This window comes from Vanellus vanellus (genome assembly GCF_965231255.1).
Source record: "Vanellus vanellus genome assembly, chromosome: 25".
Lineage (NCBI taxonomy): Eukaryota > Metazoa > Chordata > Aves > Charadriiformes > Charadriidae > Vanellus > Vanellus vanellus.
Window position 1 is genome coordinate 2,736,841 of NC_138930.1, and position 25,739 is coordinate 2,762,579.

General features: G+C 41.4%; 3 protein-coding genes across 4 annotated transcripts; 1 reads left to right on the plus strand and 2 right to left on the minus strand.

The window, feature by feature from the left end:
- Window positions 1–7,026: 7,026 nt before the first annotated feature.
- Window positions 7,027–15,569, minus strand: AP1M1 (adaptor related protein complex 1 subunit mu 1; the record flags this gene model as incomplete). Its single annotated transcript, XM_082495451.1, has 12 exons — window positions 7,027–9,151; window positions 9,751–9,826; window positions 10,028–10,153; window positions 10,808–10,966; window positions 11,248–11,319; window positions 11,980–12,122; window positions 12,502–12,628; window positions 13,211–13,358; window positions 13,588–13,718; window positions 14,293–14,360; window positions 14,712–14,868; window positions 15,528–15,569. The coding sequence occupies 12 exons, from the start codon at window positions 15,567–15,569 to the stop codon at window positions 9,129–9,131; spliced, it is 1,272 nt and encodes a 423-aa protein (XP_082351577.1). The 3' UTR covers window positions 7,027–9,128.
- A 901-nt stretch (window positions 15,570–16,470) lies between these two features.
- On the minus strand, window positions 16,471–17,414 carry FAM32A (family with sequence similarity 32 member A). The gene is made up of 4 exons (XM_082495472.1): window positions 17,297–17,414; window positions 17,035–17,173; window positions 16,842–16,895; window positions 16,471–16,657 (listed from the first exon to the last, which is right to left on the minus strand). Exons 1-4 carry the CDS (start codon window positions 17,371–17,373, stop codon window positions 16,589–16,591), a joined length of 339 nt encoding a protein of 112 aa, XP_082351598.1. The 5' UTR covers window positions 17,374–17,414; the 3' UTR covers window positions 16,471–16,588.
- Window positions 17,415–18,915: 1,501 nt separating this feature from the next.
- CIB3 (calcium and integrin binding family member 3) lies at window positions 18,916–23,290 on the plus strand (the record flags this gene model as incomplete). Of its 2 annotated transcripts, XM_082495520.1 has the most annotated exons (6): window positions 18,916–18,966; window positions 19,277–19,311; window positions 21,021–21,132; window positions 21,503–21,650; window positions 22,582–22,777; window positions 23,269–23,290. In XM_082495520.1, 6 exons carry the CDS (start codon window positions 18,916–18,918, stop codon window positions 23,288–23,290), a joined length of 564 nt encoding a protein of 187 aa, XP_082351646.1. The 2 variants fall into 2 exon arrangements, with proteins under 2 accessions (XP_082351646.1, XP_082351647.1); XM_082495521.1 differs by lacking the exons at window positions 19,277–19,311; window positions 21,021–21,132.
- Between the last annotated feature and the right edge of the window lie 2,449 nt (window positions 23,291–25,739).

Genomic DNA, 25,739 nt, shown 5'->3' on the forward strand with positions numbered 1-25,739 from the left:
CCGCTGGCTTCCCCCGTGCCCTCGCACGACCGCCACTCTCACCCGGGATTTGTGCAGGAAACGTGGGTGAGAAGTTCTCCGAGAGCAGACGTAATCCTGCTGCGGGCTGCCCACGGAGGCACCCAGGCACCAGCCTCCCACCGCGCGGCGCATTGACTCAGCACGTGGCGCCCCACTCTCAGCCGGGGACGTCCCATGGCACCTGCAGGAAATTTACACTGAGTGTGGAGGTGTGCGGCTTGTTGCGAGGGCAGGAGCTTTGATGAGCTCAGCAGGGGAAAAAACCTCTAGGAAGGATTACTCTGAATTTTTGGAGGCGAGGGACCACTATGGTCCTTTATGGCATCGCCTTTAATATGCACTGCATAGAGTCCACTCCATGCCCATGGACATGAGCAGCAGCTCTGGGACTCCAGCTTTTGGAGAAGGTGCATCATTTGGAAGAGATACCTCCATCTTCACGCCAGGACCTCTGAACTCTCCCCTGCATCAGTTCTTCCAGCAGCAAATACATGCACACAAACACACACACACTCTGCTGGAAGCAAACACTTCTTTTCTAACTTGACTTTGCTGAGCTTCAACTTCCAGCCATTGCAGCTGCTGTTTCTTTTCTCTGCTGAATTCATGTTCCTACCCCAATAAAAAAAATAATCTTGTGTTTGCTACAAAAAAATTTCACTTCATTAATCTAAACCCCTCTGGCTGTCTTGTCACAAATTACTGCTTGGAAAAAAGAAGGCTGCTGCAACACTGCTGCCTCGGAGAGCAGAGTTACTCAAACGCTTAAGTCAGGAAGACCAAAATGTTCCCTCCTTTCCCGCCACCTCCACCAGCATGTTGCAAGAGTGAGCAAGAGGGAGAAAAAAAGCTCTCACAATGTGCCATCTATGCATCGTGTCAGCCCCTCGGAAATAACTCCTGTTGTCATCAGCCCCTGATATTTTTGGTATTTGACACAATACACAGCGATATGTGTGGGGACAGAATTTTGCACAGCAATCGCAGCACAGTGCTGGCTTTGCCCGGAGGCGTCAGGACATTTTGGGGCAGCACTGCTTGGACCGGGATCAGGGAGGGATGCTGCTGGGTGCCAAATGACGCCTGTGTGACCAACCAAATCCTGACTTTCCTCATGGTAGAAGTCATTTTTAGCAATGACTTTAACAATGACAACAAAATGATCCCTTTGCCCATCTCTACCAAAAATTTTTCTATATAGAAATAACATTGATTTCCAAAGTCAAGGGATGTTTAAGAAAAACTGTAGCAAGAGTAGAAGTTAGAAAAATCTGACTTTGTGAGTTCTATCAAAGCAGCCAGGGGTTAGTGCAGTAAAGGTTGTGTAGCGCTGTTTATTCTGAAGGATTAAAACAAACACCCAGTTACTAGAATGTCTTATTATGCACTTTTTAGGACAAATTTTGGGCTATCATCACGCTGGGGCTTGTTGTTGTCATCGTCGTTTTTCCTTCTCGGTAGTTGGTTACTTTGGATCAAAACAGTGACGGCAGCTATGGAAAAAAACACTCCAGCTTTATCAAATGGTCCGAATGAGGTTTGCTATAATCAGTGAGTGGTGTAATTCTGTACGGAATATTAATTGCAATATTGGCCCCCTTCCAGCTCAGCTCTTTACAGCTCCATTTAAATGCTATTTGCTCTGATCTAATACTAGTTATAGATGTTACTGGACTTTTTTGCCATTAACTGCATGAGGCAGGAGGGCTGTTCCTTTCAACACATAGATCATTCAGCGCACGGAACGCTTCTTATTTCAGAGCCCAAATATAACATTTTATCATGTAGTGAATCTGAAATTTGCTTGGACAGAGCTCAATCCTGCACCATAGAAGTCTGCGAGTATTTAATGAAAGCTAAACAAGGCCTGCATTGATATGATTTATGGATTCGTTGTTTATTTGCTAAAGGCTTCTTTACAAGGCTTATATCACCATGCTAATTACTTTAAATATGTCCATCTGCACTCAAATAATAAAAATATACATATGAACTGTAACGAAATACCACCCTGAACCATGCAGGGCAAGAAAAATCATTCATGCTGCAACTATAGCAACTACTAAAATAGCAAAGCACACTGATTTCTGACATGAACCTGTTCCTAATGTCCAAAAGACACTGTGTGCTGCGAGCTTTATATACCAGCTCCCAAAATATCCGAGTCCTGATAGGATGAGAAAATACTGTCATGTTCTTGCACCAGGCCCATTACAAAGCTGTAGTTCCTGTGCTGGTAAAGATGTTTCCTGTTGATAACGCAAAAGGACAACATAGCACTTAGCTGCTAATGTTATCTGGGACCCTTGTGACCCCTTGGAAACTTTAACAATCGTAGAGTTCACAACACGTAGAAGCGCTCTGTCTTGTGCTTTTGTTTTAATAAATAAGGGAGCAAGAAAATAAACACTGGTTCTGCAGCCATGCGCTTGCTATTGGCCAGGGAGTAATTAGAGGTGGCTGGAACGTAGATGGGAGCTCAGCAGTAATAGCAAAGGGTTCCTACCTCTGGCATGGGGCAGTGCTTGGCTGATAAGTCCTTTTCTAAACAAATACAGTGAAAACGTGGAATTTTACACTGCAATAGTCTCTTTTGTCAGTTTCAAACATATTCCTTTTCAACTTATAGATTGTTTTTTTGTCTTTGAAGATTAAAAAGCAGATTTCATTTGTTTATAAAATTGGCATTTCTAAGCAGACCTCCTTCGCATCCCCCAAACCTTTTCTCCAACTTCTACACTGAAATCTCTTCAAACTCTTCCTCTCTGCGTAGCTTTGTCACACCTCCTTGGCTAGACTGCAATAGTCAGCGGCACACAGTGCTCCAGGAGCTTTAAGGAAGAACTTCTTGAAAATATAAAACTGCATCCGGATTTGGGTATTATATTACCTCTAAACTGTCTATTTCTAATACACAGTTGAGGTGTCTCTACCTGACACCCAACTGCTATTTGCCAGCCCACTCACAAAGCCCTCATGGTAAAACCTCCTAAACTTTGATAGGACAAGAAACCCCGTACTGCTGCTCACTCCTGGACTGCGCGGAATGCTCGGATCCCTCGTTCCCGGCTGGGGCAGGAGCACACTTACACTCATCAGAACACGGGTAGGAACGAGCAGCTTCTGCGAGCTCTTTAACTACGAGTTGAAGTGGAAAACCCTCTGAGTGGAGTGTAGGCTCGACACCCGGTTTCCCAACAGTGCAATTCAGAGTCTGCCGGCAAGGAATCGCTCTGCGGAGCCTTCAGTACATCAATGACTTGTAACCCAGTGGCTTGAAGATTCATAAATAGAAATTTATGGATTTAGCCTAGTCTGCCTGATTTGCCTAGATATTCTTCTATCCTTCAAAATCTGTGGTGGAACAACCACGCTGCCTCAGACAGTCTAAGAATGTCTCGGATCAGGTATGAAGGACAGAAAAGGATTCTTAATGAAAAAAGATTCTTAAAGCCTTAAAATTGAATATTCGGGCTTCAGTTGTGTGCTAAGGGTGAGTCCTTTCAATGCTGCTCTTCACCTACACCTGCCCAACTGGAAGAACAGAGATAAAACTAGTCAGCGTTTTTCCTTGCTCTATTGTTATTCCTGCTGGAAAGAGGCAGAACTTCTTGCGCTGGTTTCCTTTGAGCAGTGCTTATTCACAGCAAGTCACAGTGGGAGAGGGTGGGAGGCAGAGTTCATTCATTTTTGTAGCATAACATAGAGCAGATTGTGTTTGGATTCCACTAGATATTTGTTGTTTTACGTTTCTTTGCTTTATATTGGAGAAGGGCCTGCAACAAAACTTTGATCCAAGGTACAAATCCACAGCCAAGATTTGAACTAAGCCTACAAAACTTTCTCCAGAACGGGCCGTAGCCCAGCACGCTGACTGGGAGCGTCTTGTTCTTCACGTTGCTGATCATTTGATTAAGGCCTGTTTCTGCTTATTTATTTGACCGTCAGCCTGCAAATGAACTTGGAGGCTCCACTTTCTAGTCCGTAATTTTTTTTTGAGGATAACCCAGAGCCAATTCCACCTACAGCACAACAAAGTTGCATCAGTGCAATGCCACAACAGCCGGGGCAGTCGACAAGACCAGAATGAGCATAAAGAAATGCTGGCAGCTTCGAGGGAGAAGAAGGGGAAGAAGAGAGAGGTCATAAGGTTAAGCTGGGCATAGTTTCTGATATTAAACACCCCAAATTATCCAAACCCTCTGGTTCAACCAGTCTGCCAAGAACCACAGAGCAGTAGAACAGCTGAAGTGGCAAAAGTGGCTTTAGTCTTCCCGTGCAATGCCATTGATTTTGCAGGGCTATTGACCATCTCAATGTCAGAGGGCTGTTTGCACCAAGCTCCTGGGAACTTAGCCCAGAACGCGTCCTAATAAAACAAGAATCCTTCATTTTCAGAACAAACACAGAAACGAGTTTAGCTACAACTCCTACCTTTAAAAACACACTACATTTTTCTGTTTAGGAGCTGGTGCACAAGGCACAGAGCGGGACGCGCTGCTGCCCAGAGCAATGGGCACGTCGTAAAGAGCGCAGGGCCAGAGCCGGGCACGGTCCGCACGCAGACCCTGCGCTGCCAAAGCCACAGGGATCAAAGCTCCAGCCCAGTTCACCAGCCCCGGGAAGGGAGAAAAATACAGAATGACCTGAAGTCTTTAACTGATGCGCTGATAACAAAGTGAAATAACAACAAAAGGGAACCTCCTGCATCTGACTAGAGCGAGAGATGTGACTAACTGCGCTTTCATAAACGCTGAGTCAAGACAACGTGCCGTAACTACAAGAGAAACAAGTTTTATCTGTGCGTAGGGAGGGCAGGACTTGTATGACACTCCGGATTGCACAAAATTCAGTGGAAAAAAAGGTTTACGATCGTTCATGATTTCAGTACAACTTCTCCTGTAACATAAACGTTGTATAATTAATTACCACAGCAATTAAGATTATTCGTATTGTCCCTTAACTTTGCTCTCTCACGCTATTTTCCGCAAGGCCATCAACCCTCGTGGTGCCAGAGCTGCTGAAATTACAAACAGCAGTGGGTGTCAACCACGGGGGGGGGGGAAGCACTGAACCAATTGCAACATACCACATTTGGCACAAGATAAAGACAAAGGTGCCAAGGTTTAGCCCATTTCTTGTCACAAAATACAAAGTCAGAAATAAAACAGGTGCAAGCTCTTAACCCAAACCAAATCCACAATGGATAAAGTCTCATTGTCTCTCTTTATGCATAAGAATGTTTTAGAGACGAAATCAGCTCAGATTAGAGTCAGGAAGCAAATATAAGCAGTCCAAACAGTATACAGGCTTAAAAGGATGGCAATAAAGCAGCAAAGGTACACGTAAGTGAAAACCAACGAAAATCTCCCCAGATGGAAGACAGAAGTGGAATGAGGCTGTTCTAATGCACCCGTTTTACTTGACTGGGAGGCAGCTTCTGGCTTCTTTTATCAAGACAAAACCAGTTTTCTCTCTGAGGTAACCAAGTGGGGGAAAAAAAAAAAAGATATTATCTCATATGTTGTATCAAACAGGAGCTTTCAGACCACCAGCTGAGTCTTCATTTGGGACCCAGCAGTGTCCACCACCGCAGTGCAGGACTCCGGGCAGCCGCGGCCGTGGCACTGCGCAGCGGCTCATCCCTTCCCTTTGCGCTGATGCCCTCTGCTCCGCTTCGCAGGACTGCCGTCAGCAGCCCAGCAACAGGCAGAAAGAAGAACTTGAGAAGAGAACTGGCAAATTAAATTGAGAAGTTACTGAACTCCAAAAATCATACTGCATAAGCCTAAAAAAAATATATATATATAGTTTTTGAGTTTTTTAATGAACTCAGAGGAACTAAAATAGTATCTTCCACATCCAGACACATTTTGTACACAGTATTTGAGTGTGCGACTCTGAGAATCGATGGGCAGCATGCCGCGTGCTCAGAATGCCATCTACTGGCAGAACTGGCCACGGAGGGGCGGGAGAAAAAAAGAAGCAGCAGGAGTTTGCTGCAATCTTTCAGTCCAAGAAAGCCAAAGTATCAGATACACACCCCCCTCGCTGCAGGAAGGAAAACCACCTATTTACTCCAACGGGGGAGTGCCACTGACGCACCTGGAGGAACAACAATCTAATCAGCCAGCAATTAAATAATACGTAGATGAGGTTACAGTTTTGTGCGCGTGGGGAGGGAGAGCGGGGAGCGCTCCCTGCTGCCCTGAGCCCACAGTTCCCGCTCAGGATGGAGTGGGGAAAGACACTTAAACTTGCTGAGGAAAACCAGCCTGATCCCAGCTGACTGCAAACACAAGCCTGCGGAGAACATTTGAACACTGTGGGCTCAGTGTCAGGGACAGGGATGTGTTTTCAGAGCCACCCAAGAAGTTTAGCCTTTTAATGTTCCAAATTCCAGGTAACACAGCCAGGAAACCATGCCGAGCTGAAAACACAGATGAGAGACTTCACCGCTTATTTGAATTATGCAAGCAGTCTTTTAAAAGTGTTTTATATTAGGTACTTACCTGTAACATAGTGGCAGACCATCAAATTTACATTTTTCCACATTAGGCAGAGAACAGAAAGATTTAGCAGTTGCTCTAAGAACAAAACTTACCAAAAAAAAAGGTTACTCCCCGAACAAGCGCTGATGCTACAGTAACATCCCATCTCCCCCTTCTGCCCCCGCCTGGGGGAGCACACAGCGACCCCGCACTGCCACACTGAAGGGATGAAGTGGGGCGCTTTTTTCTGCTTTCTGAAATAGAGGGTGCTAATGAGCACCGATTTTATGCTGGATGGGCAAATTTTGGAGATAACACAAGAAAAGCAAAGATTTTGTCAGTAGTTGGTAAACAACCCAGGAATACGAGTCCTTTCACATTTCACGAGTTTGGCTGCACTTATCCAGACCTCAAATGAGAGCAACTGAGGGAGCTCCAAGATTAGAAGCCACAACTTGCCGTAGATCAAACTGAACAAAGAGCCAATGAGGCACAACTGATTCCAAGAGGACTTTCTGCCCTTTATTACTTCCTGGACAAGCACGGCTGATGCCCCACCATCAAAACAGAGTCAAATTGTGACAAAATATGAGAAAAACACTGTTCTGGTCCGCAAGATACAACCTTCAGCAGTAAAATGAAAGCTATTAAGAGTCACATTTTGCAGGCAAATAATTAAAGCGAACACTTTGAAGGACAGAGCCATCAGAAAGTGATTTGTCAACCAGTTACAGTTTTAATATAAAAATGTTTAGTCCAGTCATAAGCTTAATTGTTCAAATGAAAATGAGTAGTGGAACCAAAATCTTGAACAAGATGATTTAATTTGTTTCAACACCAAGCTTGCTGGGTGACAAACGCAGTAACCTCACTCCAGAATATACACGTCCACACCTACCGTTGCCCGAACAGCTGTCTGTTCTATTGCCTCGACGCCTTCAGGGATAAGTCCCTTCTGAGGCAGCAGCTGCATCTCAGGGGAATTTAGTTGATTTTTTTGTTAATGGTACATACTGTACGCACAGATATATCTCTCTATATAGTCTATATGGATTTAGTGGGGACAAGGACTTTTCAGACTTGAGGGAGAGTCAAGGACCATCAACAGCGGTGTGGAGAACCTTGCACACAGTGTATTACGTCATGTTCGCGGACATACATTTAGATTTTGGTGGTTTAAATTTAGCATGTCAGGAGTACTAAATTCAACCCCAAACATACTAAAAATTGTTTAAAGAAAATACTGATAACCATCAAAATTTTTTTCTGAAAAAAAAAAAAAAAAAAATCAAAATAACTATGTACACCCATGCCAATCTTAGCTTCTCAGAAAAAAAATGAAACGGCATGTAAAAAAAAATAATACCTTTAAGTATAACATTCTGAACTGTTATCCATTCTGCCAGGAAGTTATAATAATAGTTGTTTACAAACAGAAAAGACTGAGAAAGAAAGCATCCCCCATAGGGCAACCAGAAGTTAAACAATTCTAGTAAACTATAGCAAAAAAGGGAAATATTTGCCCTAAATTAACACAAAGGCAAGCTGGAAAAAAAGATGGCAACGGTATTTTTATCAGACTTTTCATAAACAACAATCAGTTTTCAGGAAGAGGTTGGAGTATATTACTATTATATGGAAAAATAATAATAAGAAAACTCCAATCTTCCTACCAAATTTCATCACCTCCAAAATCATTTTGGTCTCTTTTTTTTTTTTTTAATAATTGATCTAAGGTCTTATGCATAAATATTACAGTTTTGAACTTGCTTTATGAACAGAAATAAAAAAAAAAAAAAGCCAATACTAGTCAATTGGCATAGGGTTTCCATGCCCAAGGGGTATCAGAGGGTTGAAACTCTTCAATCTGCGTTTTGACTAACTTGAACTAGCAATCATCATGCTTCCACAGAGATGTTCGAGACATTTACTTCTGAGATCTCTTGTTCTCAGTTAACTTAGTTTTTAACACACCCATATTTTTGTTTCCAAACACTTCACTTCAAGTTGTTCTCTCAGATTAATTGGTTTGAAACCATGCAAAAAGAGCAAATAGTATTTTTCGACTTCAGATAGTTTCAACTCCTATTCAGTAAATTTTTATAAGTTAACAGAGCTTTGAATGAGTTAAGGCACCCATATGCCCAGAAAAAAATAAATACCTTGGGCTAAATATAACTAAGTGTTCAGCAGTCATTTAATTGCACAATCGTCTCCCTAATTTGTAGCATAACGCTGCCAATGTCTTTAGAGATTCTAAAATACAAATATTAGAAACTTTGCGAATGTAACGGACAAGGCATTGACAAGACATTCTCAAGGTTCATTCTGTATTCCTGGCTCCTCAAGGTAACTGCTACTCCTAATGTAATTAGCATTTAGCAGCAAGATCAGCATGTTCTAAGAATGAAATAAATATTCACACAATCAATACTAATGGTTCAAATGCTCAAACACATTATTGAAAACAGTAAATTTCCAATCTTTCTCCTGCCAATCCGTGATTGCAGAAACAAGACCCTTGGCAACAACATTCACAGCTCTCAGTACCACAGAAGCTTCTGCAAACAAATTCTAAGCCTGAAGTTTTGTCGTCTGTGGTGCTTGCGAGGGGCTTTACTGTGTTCGAAGCTGGTAGTCTGTAAAGGCAGAAAAAAAACCAACAACACAGTTTTAGGAAGTTGTCTCACTAAAGGTAGTAAAGCAGATCAGCAAATTGGGATGAAGCAATATAAAATAAAAACAGATCTTTGTGTAGAATGGCCATGAAAATGGGCTCAAAAGCTCTCAAGGCGAGTGCAGGCATTCCTGCTTCCAAACCAGGAAAAAAATTAATTAGCAAACACAACAAAAACCAAAAACCAGAAAACCCCCACTGCTTTTACTTGCAAAGGATCTAGTATCTTTTTGTAGACAGCGTCTTATACATCTTAAAGCTGTTATGATTATGTGTGAGCAATTTCTTTTTAAATTTATATTTCAAAAATCTCACTGAATACCAGCTTTATTACAAAACACTTCAACAGCACTATGGAGCTATCCCGTTGGGTTTTGCATTAAGACACCAAAAAAGGAGACCAGGAAAAGCAGCATACCTTAATCTAACATGCGTCTAAACTATAGTTTAATACTCAAGAATACAAGCAAACTGGGTTTGCGTGTTTCAATTTGTAGGTGTATGCTGGAGAAACAAAGTGTGCAAGTTGGAGACATCTACAGTCTATTGCTTTCCATTTACCTCCATTCTGGGTAATATACCGAACCCATGGGAGAGCCTGATAGCCACTCTTCTCAATTATCTTCAAGTAGCGAACCTGGAAAGAAAGACAGGTTAAGAAATAAAGTCTCCCATGTCCATCAAGCAGCATTCAGTCCAAAAGAAAAAATGTTTTTTCTTGGTCAAAAGTATGTTTTATGTATAACATTGAACAGGAATCATCAAGAAGATGAGAGACACTTGTGTGTTAAGAGCTTAGCACGTTAACTGACCAGTATTTCTGTTTTCAACTACTAACCTGGATTCCCGAAGTGGTGAAATAGGGTATCTCAAACTTTACACTAATGGGAGGTTTTCCTTCCTTATCTTCAGCTTCAACACTTGGAAGTCCAAAGTGAGCTCTCATCAGGTATTCTTTCCCACCCTACCAAAAAGGGACAGATTTTTTTTTTTTTTGAAACAAAAATTAAAAAAAATTGGCAATGATACAAGTGGTTTTCTTAATATCAAATTGCTGAACACCACTATTCGTTTCAGCTCTTCTCTGGGGCTTAAAAGTGAGCACTTGTGTTTATGTTAAAAACAATATTTTATTTTATTTTTTTTTTTAAGATGCAGATCAAATTAAGACCAGCTTTGTACTCAAAGACAAGAGGAAAACGACAACAACAAAAGTTTTTTGGTGCCACTGGTTAAATGGTGAGAGACAGCTGTACTACCAAACCACTAGCATTTGAAAGAGCTCACGCTCGTGGAACCACCCAAGAAGCACAGTCTGAGAAACTAAAACAGCTGCTGCTAGATCTAGGCCAAGGGATTACACCATCCACAGACATCGCTCAAAAAATCTGCTCTCTAGCCTGGTTCTGAAAAATTATCCCAGTTAAACAAAAAAATATAAACAGTATCTTAAACATCTATTAGCAATTCCAAGCGCTCATCCAAGGAAAAAAGAGGAAGAGGCCAGTATGACATGTCTGATACCGTTAGAATTTGCTTTACACAGAGTCTGAACGTGCATAAAATATTAATAGTGTAATAATTAAAGTTAAGTGATAAGACTAAAAATAACACTTACTGGAAAAGATTTAATGGACCAGACAATTTCGCTGTTCTCTGGAACCCATTTGACACTTCCAACAGTGGTTTTAAACTTTGGCGAGTCTGCATCATTTGGAACTGGAATGTGAATCTCCACATTGTTGGCAGTTGATCTACGTTTAAATTGACTTTTTGCCTAATGAAGAAAAATCAGAAAAGCAGGCCTCTAAATATTCTCATAATGCTAGTGAGGTCATCAGAGAGCTGCGAGACACACGATTCCCCTCCACCCCTCTCTACACACAGAGAGAGAACTGTAACACAGAGATTGTAACTTACACATGAAGTTTTCAAAAAGATGCAAATCCCACAGAAATACTAAATACTTGTACAAAACTGCACACTCTGCTGGTCAAGCTTTGAAAACAAATGAAAGTGAAGACTAAAATCAGCCATAATTATTTTAGAACTTCTGACCTTGATCATGTACTCGATGCGGCTGTGGGAATGTTTTTCAATCACAGACTCAATCCAGATCAGTGGTTTTACCTAAGGGGGAAAAACACTTAACAGCTGTCGGTTTTCCATTGACATGGTCATTAAAATGGTGCTTCCCCACAAGCTACACTCAACACGTGAACCCCACAGAAAACAGAAAGCCCGTGGTGTTCAAAATGACAAAAAGCTTGTGCTTTTATTAAAAAAAAAAAAAAGTACAAATAAGCAAGCATTGATATACCAACGACCAAGCGTTACAAGAATTATAGGCTTAAAAAGGTATGTCTCAGACTGATCCCTAATAACAAACACTTGCATTCCAAAATATTTGATAATTTAACACGCTAGGGATTGACTTATGACAAGCCCCCAAAAGAACTCTAATTCAAACTACCGCTCTTAAAATAAGTAATACTAAACTTCTAAACTTTAAAAAAAAATAAAATCACCACAGGAACAATATTTCAAAACCAGTTTCAATAGCAGTTGAAAAGACAGAGTTGTTGCCAAGTCTCATTCTTACTTCCTCCAAAAAGAGTGAGCTCAAAGTTTTGCTATTAACGGTTGAACTGAAAACTACTATGCTGCCCACATTTTAAGGAAAAAAAAAAAAAAAAAAATCAAGAGAAAGCTATTAGCAATTTTGCCTACAATATAAAACATTCTTATACAATAAAGTCCTATAGTCAAGACCCATACATCCACACTTACATGGGTATTGAGACGATACGACATGAGTTCAAACTCTCCATCAGGCGGAATGAAGGAAATTGTCCTGTCGTTTTCAAAGCGAGAGAGACGGACACACTGGTGAAACTTTACATCTTCCAGTTCTACTGACTTACTTTTGCCACCTAGCAGAAAATACACATTTCAAGGTGCTACACAATTTACATCCGAAATCTCATCACAGCCAGTTACACAGCAAAGCAGTTGTCTGCTCACATTCCTCCCTTTTAGCCAATACCTTCTTTAGCTTTCTAGAGGTCTGTAGGACTAGAGAAGTCCTAATGAAAAGGACATGAGGAAACGTCGATAGTTACCATGTATTACCATGGTATTCCACCTTTGCTTGGTATTATCACACAAGACCTAATGTGGTTTTCTACACTGATAAAGGCAGTAATTCTGTCATCTTAGAACGAATCCTTTCAGCTGAACCTCAACCATCCCAAAACGTAAGACTTCAGATAACATCTTTCACAATTACCGAGATATCACCGAAATACTCACGGCCTGTATTATCAAAGAGAACTTTGTCGTTTAAACCAAGGCGCAGCTCTGGCATTCCCGAGAGAAAGACTCGCATTTTAATGGATCCAACTATCTCACTCCGTAACACGTTTCCATTGGCACTGACCTAAACAAAACAGAAAAGAAAGTTAAGATTGCTCTGATGCGATATGTCACAACATCAAACAACACTCCCACCCCATCCCCACATCCTGAGTTTTCTTGGATGTCTTTCTCCTAGGAAATTAATCCAGTAGAGCAGAATTAGGCAGGGAGGTGATGGGCACAGATGGAGGAGGAAAGGAATCATAGAATCCTTTAGGTTGGAAAAGACCTTTAAGATCATAGAGTCCAAGCGTTAACCCAGCACTGCAAGTCCACCATGAACCCATGTCCCTCAGTGCCACATGTACACGTCTTTTGAATACCTCCAGGGATGGTGACTCAACCCCTTCCCTGGGCAGCCTGTTCCAGCGTTTTACAATCCTTTCCATGAAGAACATATCAGAAATAAGCAATACAGCCAAGTAAAGCAATATTTGTCCACTGGGTGTCCTTATGGGTACTCAGGCTTAACGACCGACATCGTCTGGAGCATCACAGTACACTCCCCACAGTCAGTCTCACTTTTCAGTGTACCCTTGCAGATTTTCAGACAATAAGCCTCTTTCAACACTTCCTATTACAATTCTCGTTAAAAGGTACCCACCAAAAGGTTAACAGACTCTATAACATCCAGGAACACTTCATTTTTCCTGTATTTTATCCCTTCTGATCTCCACGAAACAGCATTTGTAACAGTGGCAGGCGGACGTGGAGCTCCAGTTTCAAGTTTGTGACCTTCCTGAGTGATGTACCTTTACAGCCATGAAAAAATGAAAATTATACTTTGCAACTTTTGAAGCACCTTTAACATTAGATTCACATCAGCAATAAATAGAAGTTTGACACTACAAAGCTACACTTCATCGAGCATTCATTTTTTTTTTGATACCTAGACCAAGCCAAAATTTTTTTTGCATATGGAAGAATGCTCAAAACTTTCCAAGGAGTTTGGTACTGTGAGTGATGCAGAATGATACTTACTCTTGTAAAATTTTACTATCAGTGGTTTGTGGATAACCAAAATCCATAAGCTCATCTAACAACTCATAAATAATAACAAAATTATCCCTAATGCTCTCTTCTTCCAACTCCTTGAAATATTCAGAAAAAACCTGAAACAAAATGACAGGAGGGAGGGGAAGAAGGAGGACATTAACTGGGGAACTACATCACATTAGGAATGTATTCTTGCATCTAAAATAATAATTTTTAAAAAGCCCCAAACCAAACCCCGTGATTCACAAACAGCATTCTGTTCAGAAGATTAACCTCAGGAAACCCACCTCAATGAAAAGAGAGCTAGAGAATCCTAGAAGCAACTCTAACTTTTATGAAAAATATTTACTCTGGAGAAAATATTTTTCATGCTGGGTACAGACGAACCAAACATAGAATCTATGTGATATGCCACTACTCATGCATCAAGTTCACAAGTCTCCTCTGTGTTCTCAGGTCTTGTGCAACTACTTACAGCATTGTGTCACATCCTTTGCCTACTCAGCTACAAAATATCAATTCCATTATTAGTGGTTAGGGAGATAGTTCTATAAAATAATCAAATATAAAGTAAAAATGCTATTACCATAGAGTTGTTTAAAAAATGCGAAAGCTCTATGCACTTCTATTCAGATCAGATTTAGATTGAATGGAAAAGATGGAAGTTACCTTTAGAAATGTCGTACTCACCTGAACTACTTTATATAAAAATGAAAACACCAGTGATACACAAGCATTTTTCTTAGAAGTTGCAACAACTGATAAAGGACGTTCAGGAACATGCATTCAAAGTTACCATTCCAAAGAAATGCTTACTGAGTGCCTTTTTAAAAGCCTTTAGGCAATTACTGTTGGCCAAAAAAAATTAGGAGTTAATTAACAGTACTTCTGGCCTAATAAGATATGAAGATAAACACTCAGGAAATAATTTATTGAAGTAAAATTAACATATGCACTTTTCTGCATCCTGTGCTGCTGGTGCACATGATATGATGTAAAGCATAAAGCGACTTTATTTAATAGAGCCTTCTTATGTCATAAACAACGAAAATAACACAGCAGCACTTGGCATATCAGTATATGCAAGCTCTCTGAAGTATAAAGGATACGATATAAGTTGTTATGCTTAATCCACATAAAACGAACTCCTCCATGTGCTAGAATAGGAGAAAGCGTCCCCTCTTCTTCCTTTTCCATAAGGATTGGCATAAAATGCTCCACCTCGGACATGTCCACATCTCCACGGTAATTCCGACAGATGAGAACCTATAAAGGGAGGAACAAAATCCTTATATTTTTTTCTATTTCATGAGATGATGTTACCATGCAAGACCAACACACAAGACATTAGAATCATAGAATGATAGCTGGAAGACCTCATTAAGTAACTTTAAAACGTCACCCAGCTTCACTCTAGCCTCTATGCATACTATAAATGCAAACCACAACGCCAAAGTACTTTGCTGATTAGAATGCAAATCCTAATCTTTCATTGTAAAGTCATGTATTACTATTTTCCGGAGTTATTCTTCACCTATTGCTGCACACGCCCTAATAATTCTTTTACGATGGGAAAACATGCAGCTCCCCTGAGACAAACTACCTCCAATTACGGCAGAGATTAATTACCCCAGGCGGGACGCCCAAGGGCCCTGCTGGCACACCTGCAGCCAGCAGCATCTGGACCTGCGAGGCGAAGACACAGGCCACGGCTGCCCTGTCACAGCTCGGACCCGCGGTGCCAGGTGAAATCGGGACTAGCAGCGAGGGGCCGGGCAGGGGAAAGCGGCTCCTGCAGCCCCCCGCGGGGCCGGTGGAGCCCCGCCATCCCGGGCCCCCTCACACATCGGAGCGTGCCCGACCCCCGCGGCGACGGAGGCCCCTCCGCTTCGGCACCGCGGAGTCCGCCGCGGCCCGGGCCTCACCTTCCCCTTCAGGTCCAGCACGTAGACGGCGCTGGCCGACATCGCCCCACCACCGCCTCCCGCCCGGCCCGCCGTGTCGCCCGGCCGCAGACACACCGACTTCCGCTTCCCGCACGGCACTTCCGGTAGGAAGTGACGAAACGAGACCCGGCTGCTGCGGGGAGGGATACACGCAGGGCTCCGCCGCAGCAGCGGAAGAACATGCGACCGAGCACACTTTAAATAGTCCCGTCCTTTGTTTTTTGTTTTGTTTTTGTTTTTTTTACCCCCCCTCCCCCCGCTGGGAAATGGCCCCACAGCGCCGAGAACCGCACCAGTAGCAGGGCTCGGGCAGGCTGAGGGGGGAGCCCCAAACAGACGCTGAGCACCCAGGGACCGCCAAACGACAGCAGAGGATGATATTCAGATTTAAGAACAATATTCGGGTTTAAGAGGCACGTTAGGATTTTAAACATCAAGATACACATCATCTCGCAAAGAGAGTACGGATTGTGAAGGCAGGCAAGGCACTTCAAAAACTCCACACACAAACTCTTCCATCAGTGCACTGCCCATGGTTTTATAGGTGAGTCAGTACCAAAAAAAGGATAAAAGCAGCATTTTAATAAGTTACATCATAGTTATAAGTTACAGCAGAGCCCCCATGTCTGAAAGAACTCCAGACAGTAGGAAATTATACAATTCCTATAACTTACAAGAGAAGCTTACGCTATGTGAGACTGTCAGACTCTTCACCTCAAAAAAGGAGAACTGTTAGTATCAAACAAAGGAACGTTTTCCAGCTGGCTCACAGCAGTTGATTTTGGCCTTAATCTCACTTTAAGCAATAAAAAAAAATAGCCCTCTGCACCTACATAAATCAGAGCTCATCAGCCAAGCAGAGCCTTTGTTGAATATATGGTTTTAAAAAAACAGAACAATGAAATAAGACAGTACAAAATCGTAAACGTTCAGAAGATATATTAAACAGTCAGTATGGAGAATACACAGATTTACATGGCAACCCTCTTCAATCCAAACAAAACACAGCTCCTGATCCAAAGCCTTGAGAAGCAGTGCGTTCACTTAGTCCAGCTGACTTTAGGAATGTCGTAATGCTCAGTCAGAGTATCCAAGTGCCTGTTGAAGTCCTAGGGGAGAGAAGGAGAAAGAAAACGTTTCATATTTGGCGCTGACACCACCACTGCTGAACCCCGAGACCCTCTGCCTCCCCGCTTCTGTGTTTCACAGAGGTGAAACAGTTCCTCCAGCCCAACAAGCCTGCCGGCCGATAAATACACGCTGGCCTGAGCAAATCGGGATAATTTCGCTTACCTCCACTCTCTGCTTATGGGTTTTAGACGCTTTCTTCAGGATGCGCTCCATTTGCTGTAGGAAGACACGAGAGAGGCAGGTTACCTCAGCACACGTAGCCTCCCAGGGGCCGCACCCGAGGGGCCCATCGGGGTTTTTAAAGCCCTCTCCCCGGGTCCCCAGAGGGGGCCTGGCCCAGGCAGCGCAGCCCTACCCGCTTCTCCTGCATCTTCTCGTAGGCCACCTGCGCCGGGGTCCGCTTGTCCAGGCCGCGCTTCTTCTCCTCCTCCTGCTTCTTGCTGCTGACGATCTGCTCCAGGATCTGGGCCTTGTCCTTCGCTTTCTTCTTCTTCCTGTGGGTAGAGAGGGCGGTCAGCGCCCAGCCCCGGCTGCCCTCCCCGGTGTGTGTGTGTGTGTGTGTGGGGGGGGGGGTGTATGTGTGTGTCCCCTCCTCCGGTTCCCCGCCGCCCCCTCACCGCTTGCCGGCCCCCAGGGCCCCGCCGCTGCCCTTCAGCCGCAGCGGCCCGCGCTGCACCGCCTCGTAGTCCGCCATCGCGCCGCCGCCGCCGCCCTGCGGCGCCCCCTGGCGGGCGGACGGACGGACGGCGCAGCGCGCGGCGCCGTTGCCGCGGCAACGGTGCGTCCGCCCCTCTCTGTGAGGGGAAACCGCCACAGGCCGCAGCCGCCCTCGGAGGGAAGTGCACAGACCTGGGCTGCGCCAGAAAAAAACAACCCCAAACCAGCCCCAGCCGTCCCCACACACCTTGTTCCGCGCCGAACAGAACAATTCTGAATAATTTTTGGTAATTTGAAAGCACACCCATGAGCGAGGCCGGCGTTTCTTCGCTGAGGGGAATAGATTTTCCACCGGACGGAGGGGCCCACCCAGCCGGATGGTAGGAATGACCAAGAAATTAAGATGATCAAGGGAATGGAGCACCTCTCTTATGAGGAAAGGCTGAGAAACCTGGGTCTGTTTAGCCTGGAAAGGGATCTCATCAATGCTTATCAATATCTACAGGGCGGGTGGCAAGAGGATGGGACCAGACTCTTTTCAGTGGTGCCCCGTGACAGGACAAGGGGCAACGGGCACAAACTGGAACATGGGAAATTCCATCTCAACATGAGGAAAAACTTTGCTGTGAGGGTGGCAGAGCACTGGCACAGGCTGCGCAGAGAGGCTGTGGAGTCTCCTTCTCTGGAGACATTCAAACCCCGCCTGGACGCCGTCCTGTGCAACTGCTGTGGGTGACCCTGCGCTGGCCGGGGGGTGGAGGAGATGATCTCCAGAGGTCCCTGCCACCCCCACCATGCTGTGATTCTGTTTTACAGCCTGCCCTGATTAATAAATAAGGCAGCCTGACATACGCTGTCAATTTCTCCTCCTACCTTTGTTTTCTGTATTTCATACAGCCTGCAACATCACATTTCTGTTCACATGTATGAACTGTATACTCACATGCATTTTCAGTGTTATATGTATCACTATATAAATCATATCATGCTAGTAATTGTTAACTAGTGGTAATGCGTATTAGCAGATAATGCAGAATAAAAGGGAGTGTGCGAACTTTACAGATACTACCTCCAGTACAAACTACACTAGCATTAGTGTGCAATGTGTATTATAGGGAAAAGTGAGGAGGAAAGGACTAGGGGCTGCCATCGCTGTTTCTAATTTCTAGCATTTGGTGTTAATTCTTAAAGGTGACAGACATTACTAACAGTTTTCAGTTAATTTACCATATCTGAAGGAATGAAAAATTATGATCCATGAAGTCTACCTGCTCCCTCAAAGACACAAACAAGCAGCAATTAGTTGTTTGGCTAAATACTGTAACATGAGTCTTTGTTGTGCACACAGGAGACAGGTGAGTGATGCTGGATAAGAGCCTCGAGTAGCCAGACTAAAGATTTGATGAAATGCTCCTATTATGATACTTTGCAGACTGTGGAATAGGGAAGCTGGTTACTTGATCCTCTGCTGTAGCTGAACCTCATTGTTGCAGCTTTTAATAACTAAATATCCAGACCTCCTATAAAGGTGCCTTTGAGGAAAGAATGATAGGACAAGAATCAGCGTTCAGAGCTAGAAATGGGCAACAAGCAAACCATTTTCACTCCAGAGCAACTGGATGCATATCAGGTATAAAACAAACTAAATGGCTGTTTGAACAGAACATTGAATAATGGTGAAGGTTTTTTTAAAACAATCTTTTTAAAAAATTATTAAGTGGGAGTACTAAATTACAGCAAAGATTTTAGTAACATAGTTTGATTCTTACGTCAAGAAGAAGGGTTATAAAATACTCCTCATTACATGTCAAAAAGAGAGAGCTTTAATGATTGGCAACATATATTACAATACAACTTCATTTAAGTCACTGTATGGCAAAATTTGGGCCAATGCATGCTAAAAACTGTCACTACATGTTATATCGTTTCTTATTTAACAGGACTGCACATTCTTTACAAGGAAAGAAATTCTGAGGTGAGTCTTGTTTTTGCATTTTGTGGGTAAAGGACAGATTGCTATAAAGACAGGTTACATACAGGGTGAGGTATTTTAAAAATAATTTTTAAATGGATTTACACAAATTTAAAGTAATACTTTTGGGCAAGCTGAGCATTTTTGTTGCTTTTTTATGTACAAACCCTATGTTATCTATCCTAAACTAAGCCAGAATTCTAAATTTTATGTTAACGTAGCAGTTTCTCTATCAGAAATAAATGCAACAAGTACATACTTTGCCAGTGACATCCATGTTCCCCTTACCTTGTTTTATGACAAATGCTTCAAAGTATACTGTTATTCTTTGGGATACTTTGCCTGTATTATGAAAATCTTAATGGTTGTGTCAAATTTTATTCATGGTTTTTTTCATGTCTTCATGTAAATAATTATCCTGATACTCTAAGGTGAATTTTTCCCAAAGCCTTCATGCACCTCATCAAACACTCCATTTAATCTCTGGCCAAAAGGTCTGATAAAGACAGGTTCAGTATTCTGTTCACGGGGGGCTGAGAGCCTTCACTGAAAACCTCAACTTCTTTTCCTCTCATAAAAAATACTTACCTAGATAGTAACGTACATAATATTGAAGTTGCATTTGCCTTTCTTACCTATTGAGCATACTAACAGAGAGGGAAGTGTTCAGTTTCTGCATCTCTCAAGATGTCATCACACATTTTTTTGCTAATTTCTCTGAAGGGCGGAGCACAGGTGACAATTTTGTACAGAGCATGTCCTGCTTTAGAATCTTGATATCTGCATATGAATTCTATCCAGAATAAAATATGAATGGTTCTATAATAATAATTGAAATCTAAATCTGTCTGCCTTTCCTTTCTGCCTGTAGTAAACAGAGGCCGGAACCATAACTGTATCATGAATAAGACATTTATTATTGATAAGGATCCCTTTTAAAATTCTATCCTATTGTTTTGTTGATAACAGCCGTGAATGAGATCCTTACTGTAGCACAAGAACTGAAGCAAATAGCATGGTGAAAAAGTAGTGAATACATTCACACTATTATGCACATTTTCTGTCTCTTGAACCTGAGTTCTATGGAAAAACAGGAAGATACTTGTGGTGGATAAAAACCTGGTGGGGTTGGTCCCAGATCTCTCTCTTCCTGCCCATGGCTTTAGGCATTCAGAGTTTTATTCTGACATTTAAACTGAATCTTTCACGCTCCAGCTGAAGCCCATTATTTTTGGTCACGTTCATTGTGGACATGGAAAACAGATACCTTATGCCTTGCAACAAGTTTTTGCGTGTTTGGAAACCAATCGGGTGGACCTTCAGGTTGAAGGTCTTGTGCCTTGTTATCATGAGCACATAAATCATAACTACATGATGTGCCTGAATACGGTTGCTGGCAATGTAAAGCAAATCTGAAACTTTGTAAAAATCTCTTTTCAGATACACAGTATCTGGCAGTTTGGCTGCCTGACTTGTGTGAGCATTTTCACCTAATTGTTCTGTAAGCATGAAGGCTTTGTATTTTTCACCAGTTACACTATGCCATTCTTTCTAATACTGTCTCTTTCACCAACAACTACAGAGGATACTAAATGTTATTTAGTGACTGATATCACCCGTCTGGTAAAGAATGCAAAACGTGAAGAATGATATGGAAAAGACAAACACGTTGTTCTCAGTGTTCCCTAAACAAGCCTTTCTTTCTATTTCAGGCTGTTTTACAGATACCGGGACCTAGCCCCACAGCTAGTTCCACTCGACTACACAGATAAACCAGACGTGACACTTCCCTATGAACTCATTGGCAGCATGCCAGAGTTGAAGGTACAGAACAAGGAACACAACTAGAATCGAGTGACACATTTCAGTTTAATCTACTCTTTTTTAATAATTCATTCAGTACTAATTGTTTGGAGGCTGAAATACAATTATATTTTGGCTATTGAAATTAAAAGTCTTTCTGGAACCTTCTAGTGATTCCCTGAAAACACCCTGAAATTGCACAAAGGTTAAAGAATGCTGCAGTTATGTCTACCTCTGATACAACATTAGACAAGAACATAATAGCAGAAAGGGGAGTCTTTGCTAAAAAGGGGTTACAACAGAAATAATCTTACTTCAATTATGTTTTATCTGCACTGAAATAAATGCTAGTAAAGATGACCTTCCCTTGCTCCTGCATTCTGTTTCCCAGGACAATCCTTTCCGCCAGCGGATAGCAGAGGTTTTCTCAGAGGATGGAGACGGCAATATGACTTTAGATGATTTTTTGGACATGTTTTCAGTGCTGAGTGAAATGGCTCCCAGAGACCTGAAAGCTTATTATGCTTTTAAAATTTACGGTGAGTGAGACATGCATAAAAAGTAAACTTTGGGGAAATCCTGCAGCTTCACGTAGGGATGCAAAATATTCAAATATTCATTTTGCAACCATACTGATTTCTAGTTAGGTATGGTTTTAATACAGCCTTTCTTCTCATTGCATTTGAATGCCTGTTCTCTCTCCTAGAAACTTCTGGTCTCCTTCATTCTTTTGTCTCTACTCTTCTCTTACTTATTTAGGATTAGGATTTACTACAAAATTTACAACCTGAAATTATCTGCAGTTTTCAAGAGCTGATAAACATTCAAGAAATACTTCTGTCTGAGGGGCCGCTTGGAAAAGCGCAGCACAAGGGATTTGCCTGCCCATAAATCTGTAGGGTGGTTTTGGTAGGGGGAGGTGGGAGGCAGGGAAGCACACTTTAGCATTTTTCTCCAAGGACAAATATAAAGATTTATTTTTACAGTACCATTTTCAGTTACTTTGTTCATGATAAGCTAAAGCCAAACAATATATCAAACAAACCAACCAACTTTTTATTGTGATTTAAACTTTACATGATTCAGCAAAGATGTTAAAAAAGTGAACTCAGCAAAACTGAAGAGCCCCTTCTCTTCCTTTAGCTTCGTACTATTTCTTGCATGTACTTCAGTAGCACTAATTTGCTACAGTGATTTAAATTATGGCTAGACTATGTTTAGCCATTGAATTATTTACAAATGTTGCCCTTATGTAAGATAAAAAGAAATTATTCTGGGATTTTGATTTTGTTATTGAAATTTTATACAAGCAAATATGGATAACTGCAAGACTTCATTTCCAATTTGAAAGTTCTACTTATACAAATACCTTATGGTCCGGGAACCAAACCCTTCCCATTAGGTCTTGGCAGTCAACCATGTAAAATGCTGACTTGCATCACTTTGAATGCATTTTGTTTCCTTTGACAGATTTTAACAATGATGATTACATATGCAAATCAGATCTAGAGAAAACTGTTAACAAACTAACCCGAAATGAACTCACCCCAGAAGAAGTTAGCCTTGTATGTGAAAAGGTGATTTACGAAGCTGATGCGGACAATGACGGCAAACTGTCTTTGGAAGACTTTCAGCATATGATAATACGAGCTCCAGATTTCCTCAGGTAATATTTGCTTTTAATTTCTAACACAAAATTGCTCTTATTTTTTTTTTGTCAGAAGGCTCTGAAGTGTGCGGTTTACGTCTCCTCAGCCATTACCGATCATCACTCTTCCCCGACAGTTTCTAGTAGAGCCACCCATTGCAAAGACTGGGAAAACAGATGCTTGAAAAAGAGTGGAGGCTTCTTGACTTGCTTTTTGAACCTCCAATGTACTTTTTATATGACAAAAAGTCCTCGTAACTTAAAAAGTTAATATTAGCACTTAGGTTCCATTGATAAGTATATGAGATTAGTTCACTCAATGTGTAACATAGTCTTAATATGGTTTCTGATGCATGTCTTACGCAAAGCAGCACTCAAATCTTGCATTTATTTAATGTACCTATTCTTTGCAAGTGCTTTCCAATTTATTGTAGAGTCCTAGGATTAACTGTAGTGAATCCCTTTGAATAGAGTAATAATAAATGATCATTACTTCCTCTTTTTAATAGCACATTTCACATTCGAATCTGAGTCTTGTGAAACATGTAGACAAAAGTACTTCTTGAACCTTCAACAACTATTACTTCACCTGAGATTACCGTCCATGAGAGAGCAAAATGAGAGGACCAAAGAGGACAACTTCTGGTAACTGAACCAGTCAGAGACTCTGTCTCTTGTTTATCTCTTCGTCAAGATTTCCCTGTAATTTTAACAAAATGTGTATTTCCCCCCAGCTAGAACAAATCTGGCCTAGATGGTGAGATGGGAAATATTTTTTTAAAAGTTCAGACACCACCAGGTAGTAAAGGAACTTATATGAAATTATAGCTTCTAAAAAAAATCCTAAGAAAGTGCCTTATCCAGTAAAAACCCTTGAAAATAGTTTCAAAAACATTATGGTTCATCAAAATTGCATAAGCAGTTCCTCTGATCAGCTTTAACAGTCTTAACAAATGGTCCAGTGAATCAACTTGCTAAAGCGTTTTCCTAGTGTGTCACAGAAGCCCATTGCAGGTTCTGCAAAGAATATAGACGTCTCCATTTCAGAATTTATAATGAATAGTCAACACACTTTAAAGGACAAAAGAGCCTACCCTGGGTTCCTGTTCATCTCTCTTATTTTTAGAAACACCCTATTTTCCACATAATAGTGTATATGCATGAATGATGAACAAGACTGAAAAACTAAGTTTGTAAAACTCTCTTTTCATAAGAAGTTTATTTATGCAGTGCTCAGGGTCCTGTACAACAGAGTAAAAACATACATACTGTAATAAACAACAGTTTTTGTTTTTAATACAAACATGAAAATCAATGAGAAGTGTTTAAGAAAGCAGTTATAATGTGGGAAGGGTGGCAGCCAAAAGTGGTCATTCTAAAAACACAATTTACAGTTATCTTTAAAAATATTGGGATGCATTATGTTCCCTTCAAAACAAAGTCGTAAGTCCCAACTCACGCTCAACGCAGAGCGTATGATCCCCCTAGAAAGGCTAGAGGGCCCAGCCTGCTACACTTGGATTACCTACAGAAAGAAAAACTCCAATGATCAGTGAAAGAGACGGGTCAAAGAATAAGGCAGCCTGAAATAATCAGACTGCACGTTACCATTAACGTTCAATTGAACGGGTCTTTATTTGATCTATAAATGAAGACAGAAGTCAGTTGTCATTCCTTACCAACCCCTACGAACTTCTAGTACAAATGGAGACCATCCTCTACGCAGTTGCTGGTCCACTTCCTCTCCAGCAGAAACACCAGCCATTTCAAGTCCAAGAGAACAAGAAACCACGGTAGTTTTTGAGAGAGATCATCAGCCAAAGACACCACAACCATAAAACCCTTAATAATTGTCAGTGAGATGATTAGCATCTCACATGAAAGGAGAGACACCAAATAATTTTCAGCAGCAGTAAAGAGACTTACAATAATCCATAGGATTTATAAATCTGAGGCTGAAAGTCTGATGCTGGCATAAGGCTCTGATGTCAAGGAACATTAGATGTGCCTATCAGCATAGGACCTAGACAACCTAAGTGTTAAAATGGCAAAGTGTTACAACAGCAGTTCCACCATTTATTGACAGACGGGCTACTGACAGGTCTACACCAGAAAAGGTGAAGACTATCTGAAGTATTGCAACCAGCCTCAAAAATACTGTCAACCACAGAATTCTATGATACTCATTAAAGTAAGGGAATTTGCAAACATGCTCAAAAACAGGTTTGTTTCTCTACAAACCAATTGTTAATCGATTACCTGAAATTTTAGTGGCATTTAGACACTGAGAATGTGTAGTAAGCACATTTTTAGTTTTTCATATTTACTTAAAATTCCTCAGTTTTACAAATTTTGTATCCAATTTCAGATTTTTAACTCCTTAGTTAAAGAAAGCTTACATATAAATACATTACTGTATGTATTTAGGCAGTACCTCTTTTGATCATTGTGTTTTCCATAACTTTCATACTTAAAAAACACGGTAATTTAGTTATGCGATGGAAACATCAGCTACATATTGTACTTATCCAAGACCTGATGTCCGTATTTAGTGAGACATAGCCAAGCATACATGCAACTGCAGTGTCTTTAACCTTTTCTTGTCTTACATTTGCATTTTAAGTTTCATATTGCTTATATGGATTTAATTTTTGTGTAGAGCCTGTATACCCTAGAAGTACAGTGATGACTGTAGTCACAGTAACTGCGTGAAACTTCCTGAGACTGGGCAATGATGTAGATGGTCCTTGAGTAAACCCAATCATTTTGTAAGAGGAAATCATGCTATTAATTAGGTATATAAACATGTGCAACAGCCAGCATAAGTTTAAACAAAAGGTATTCACATACAAAGAGTTAGCTTTGAATGCAAAAAGAGTAACTTAAGATTTAGAAAATGGGGAGTGAAATACACAATTCCATCCTTCAAGTTTTAATCCCTTGTAGATTAATATGGTTTTCTTTCTCATCTCAAGATAAG

Coding starts and splice junctions, on each gene's coding strand:
- FAM32A (XM_082495472.1), bottom strand. CDS start 17,373: ATGGCGGACTACGAGGCGGTGCAGCGCGGGCCGCTGCGGCTGAAGGGC. Junction 16,896..17,034: donor AGAAGATGCAGGAGAAGCGG/GTAGGGCTGCGC, acceptor GTCTTCCTACAG/CAAATGGAGCGCATCCTGAA. Junction 16,658..16,841: donor CCCATAAGCAGAGAGTGGAG/GTAAGCGAAATT, acceptor TCTCTCCCCTAG/GACTTCAACAGGCACTTGGA.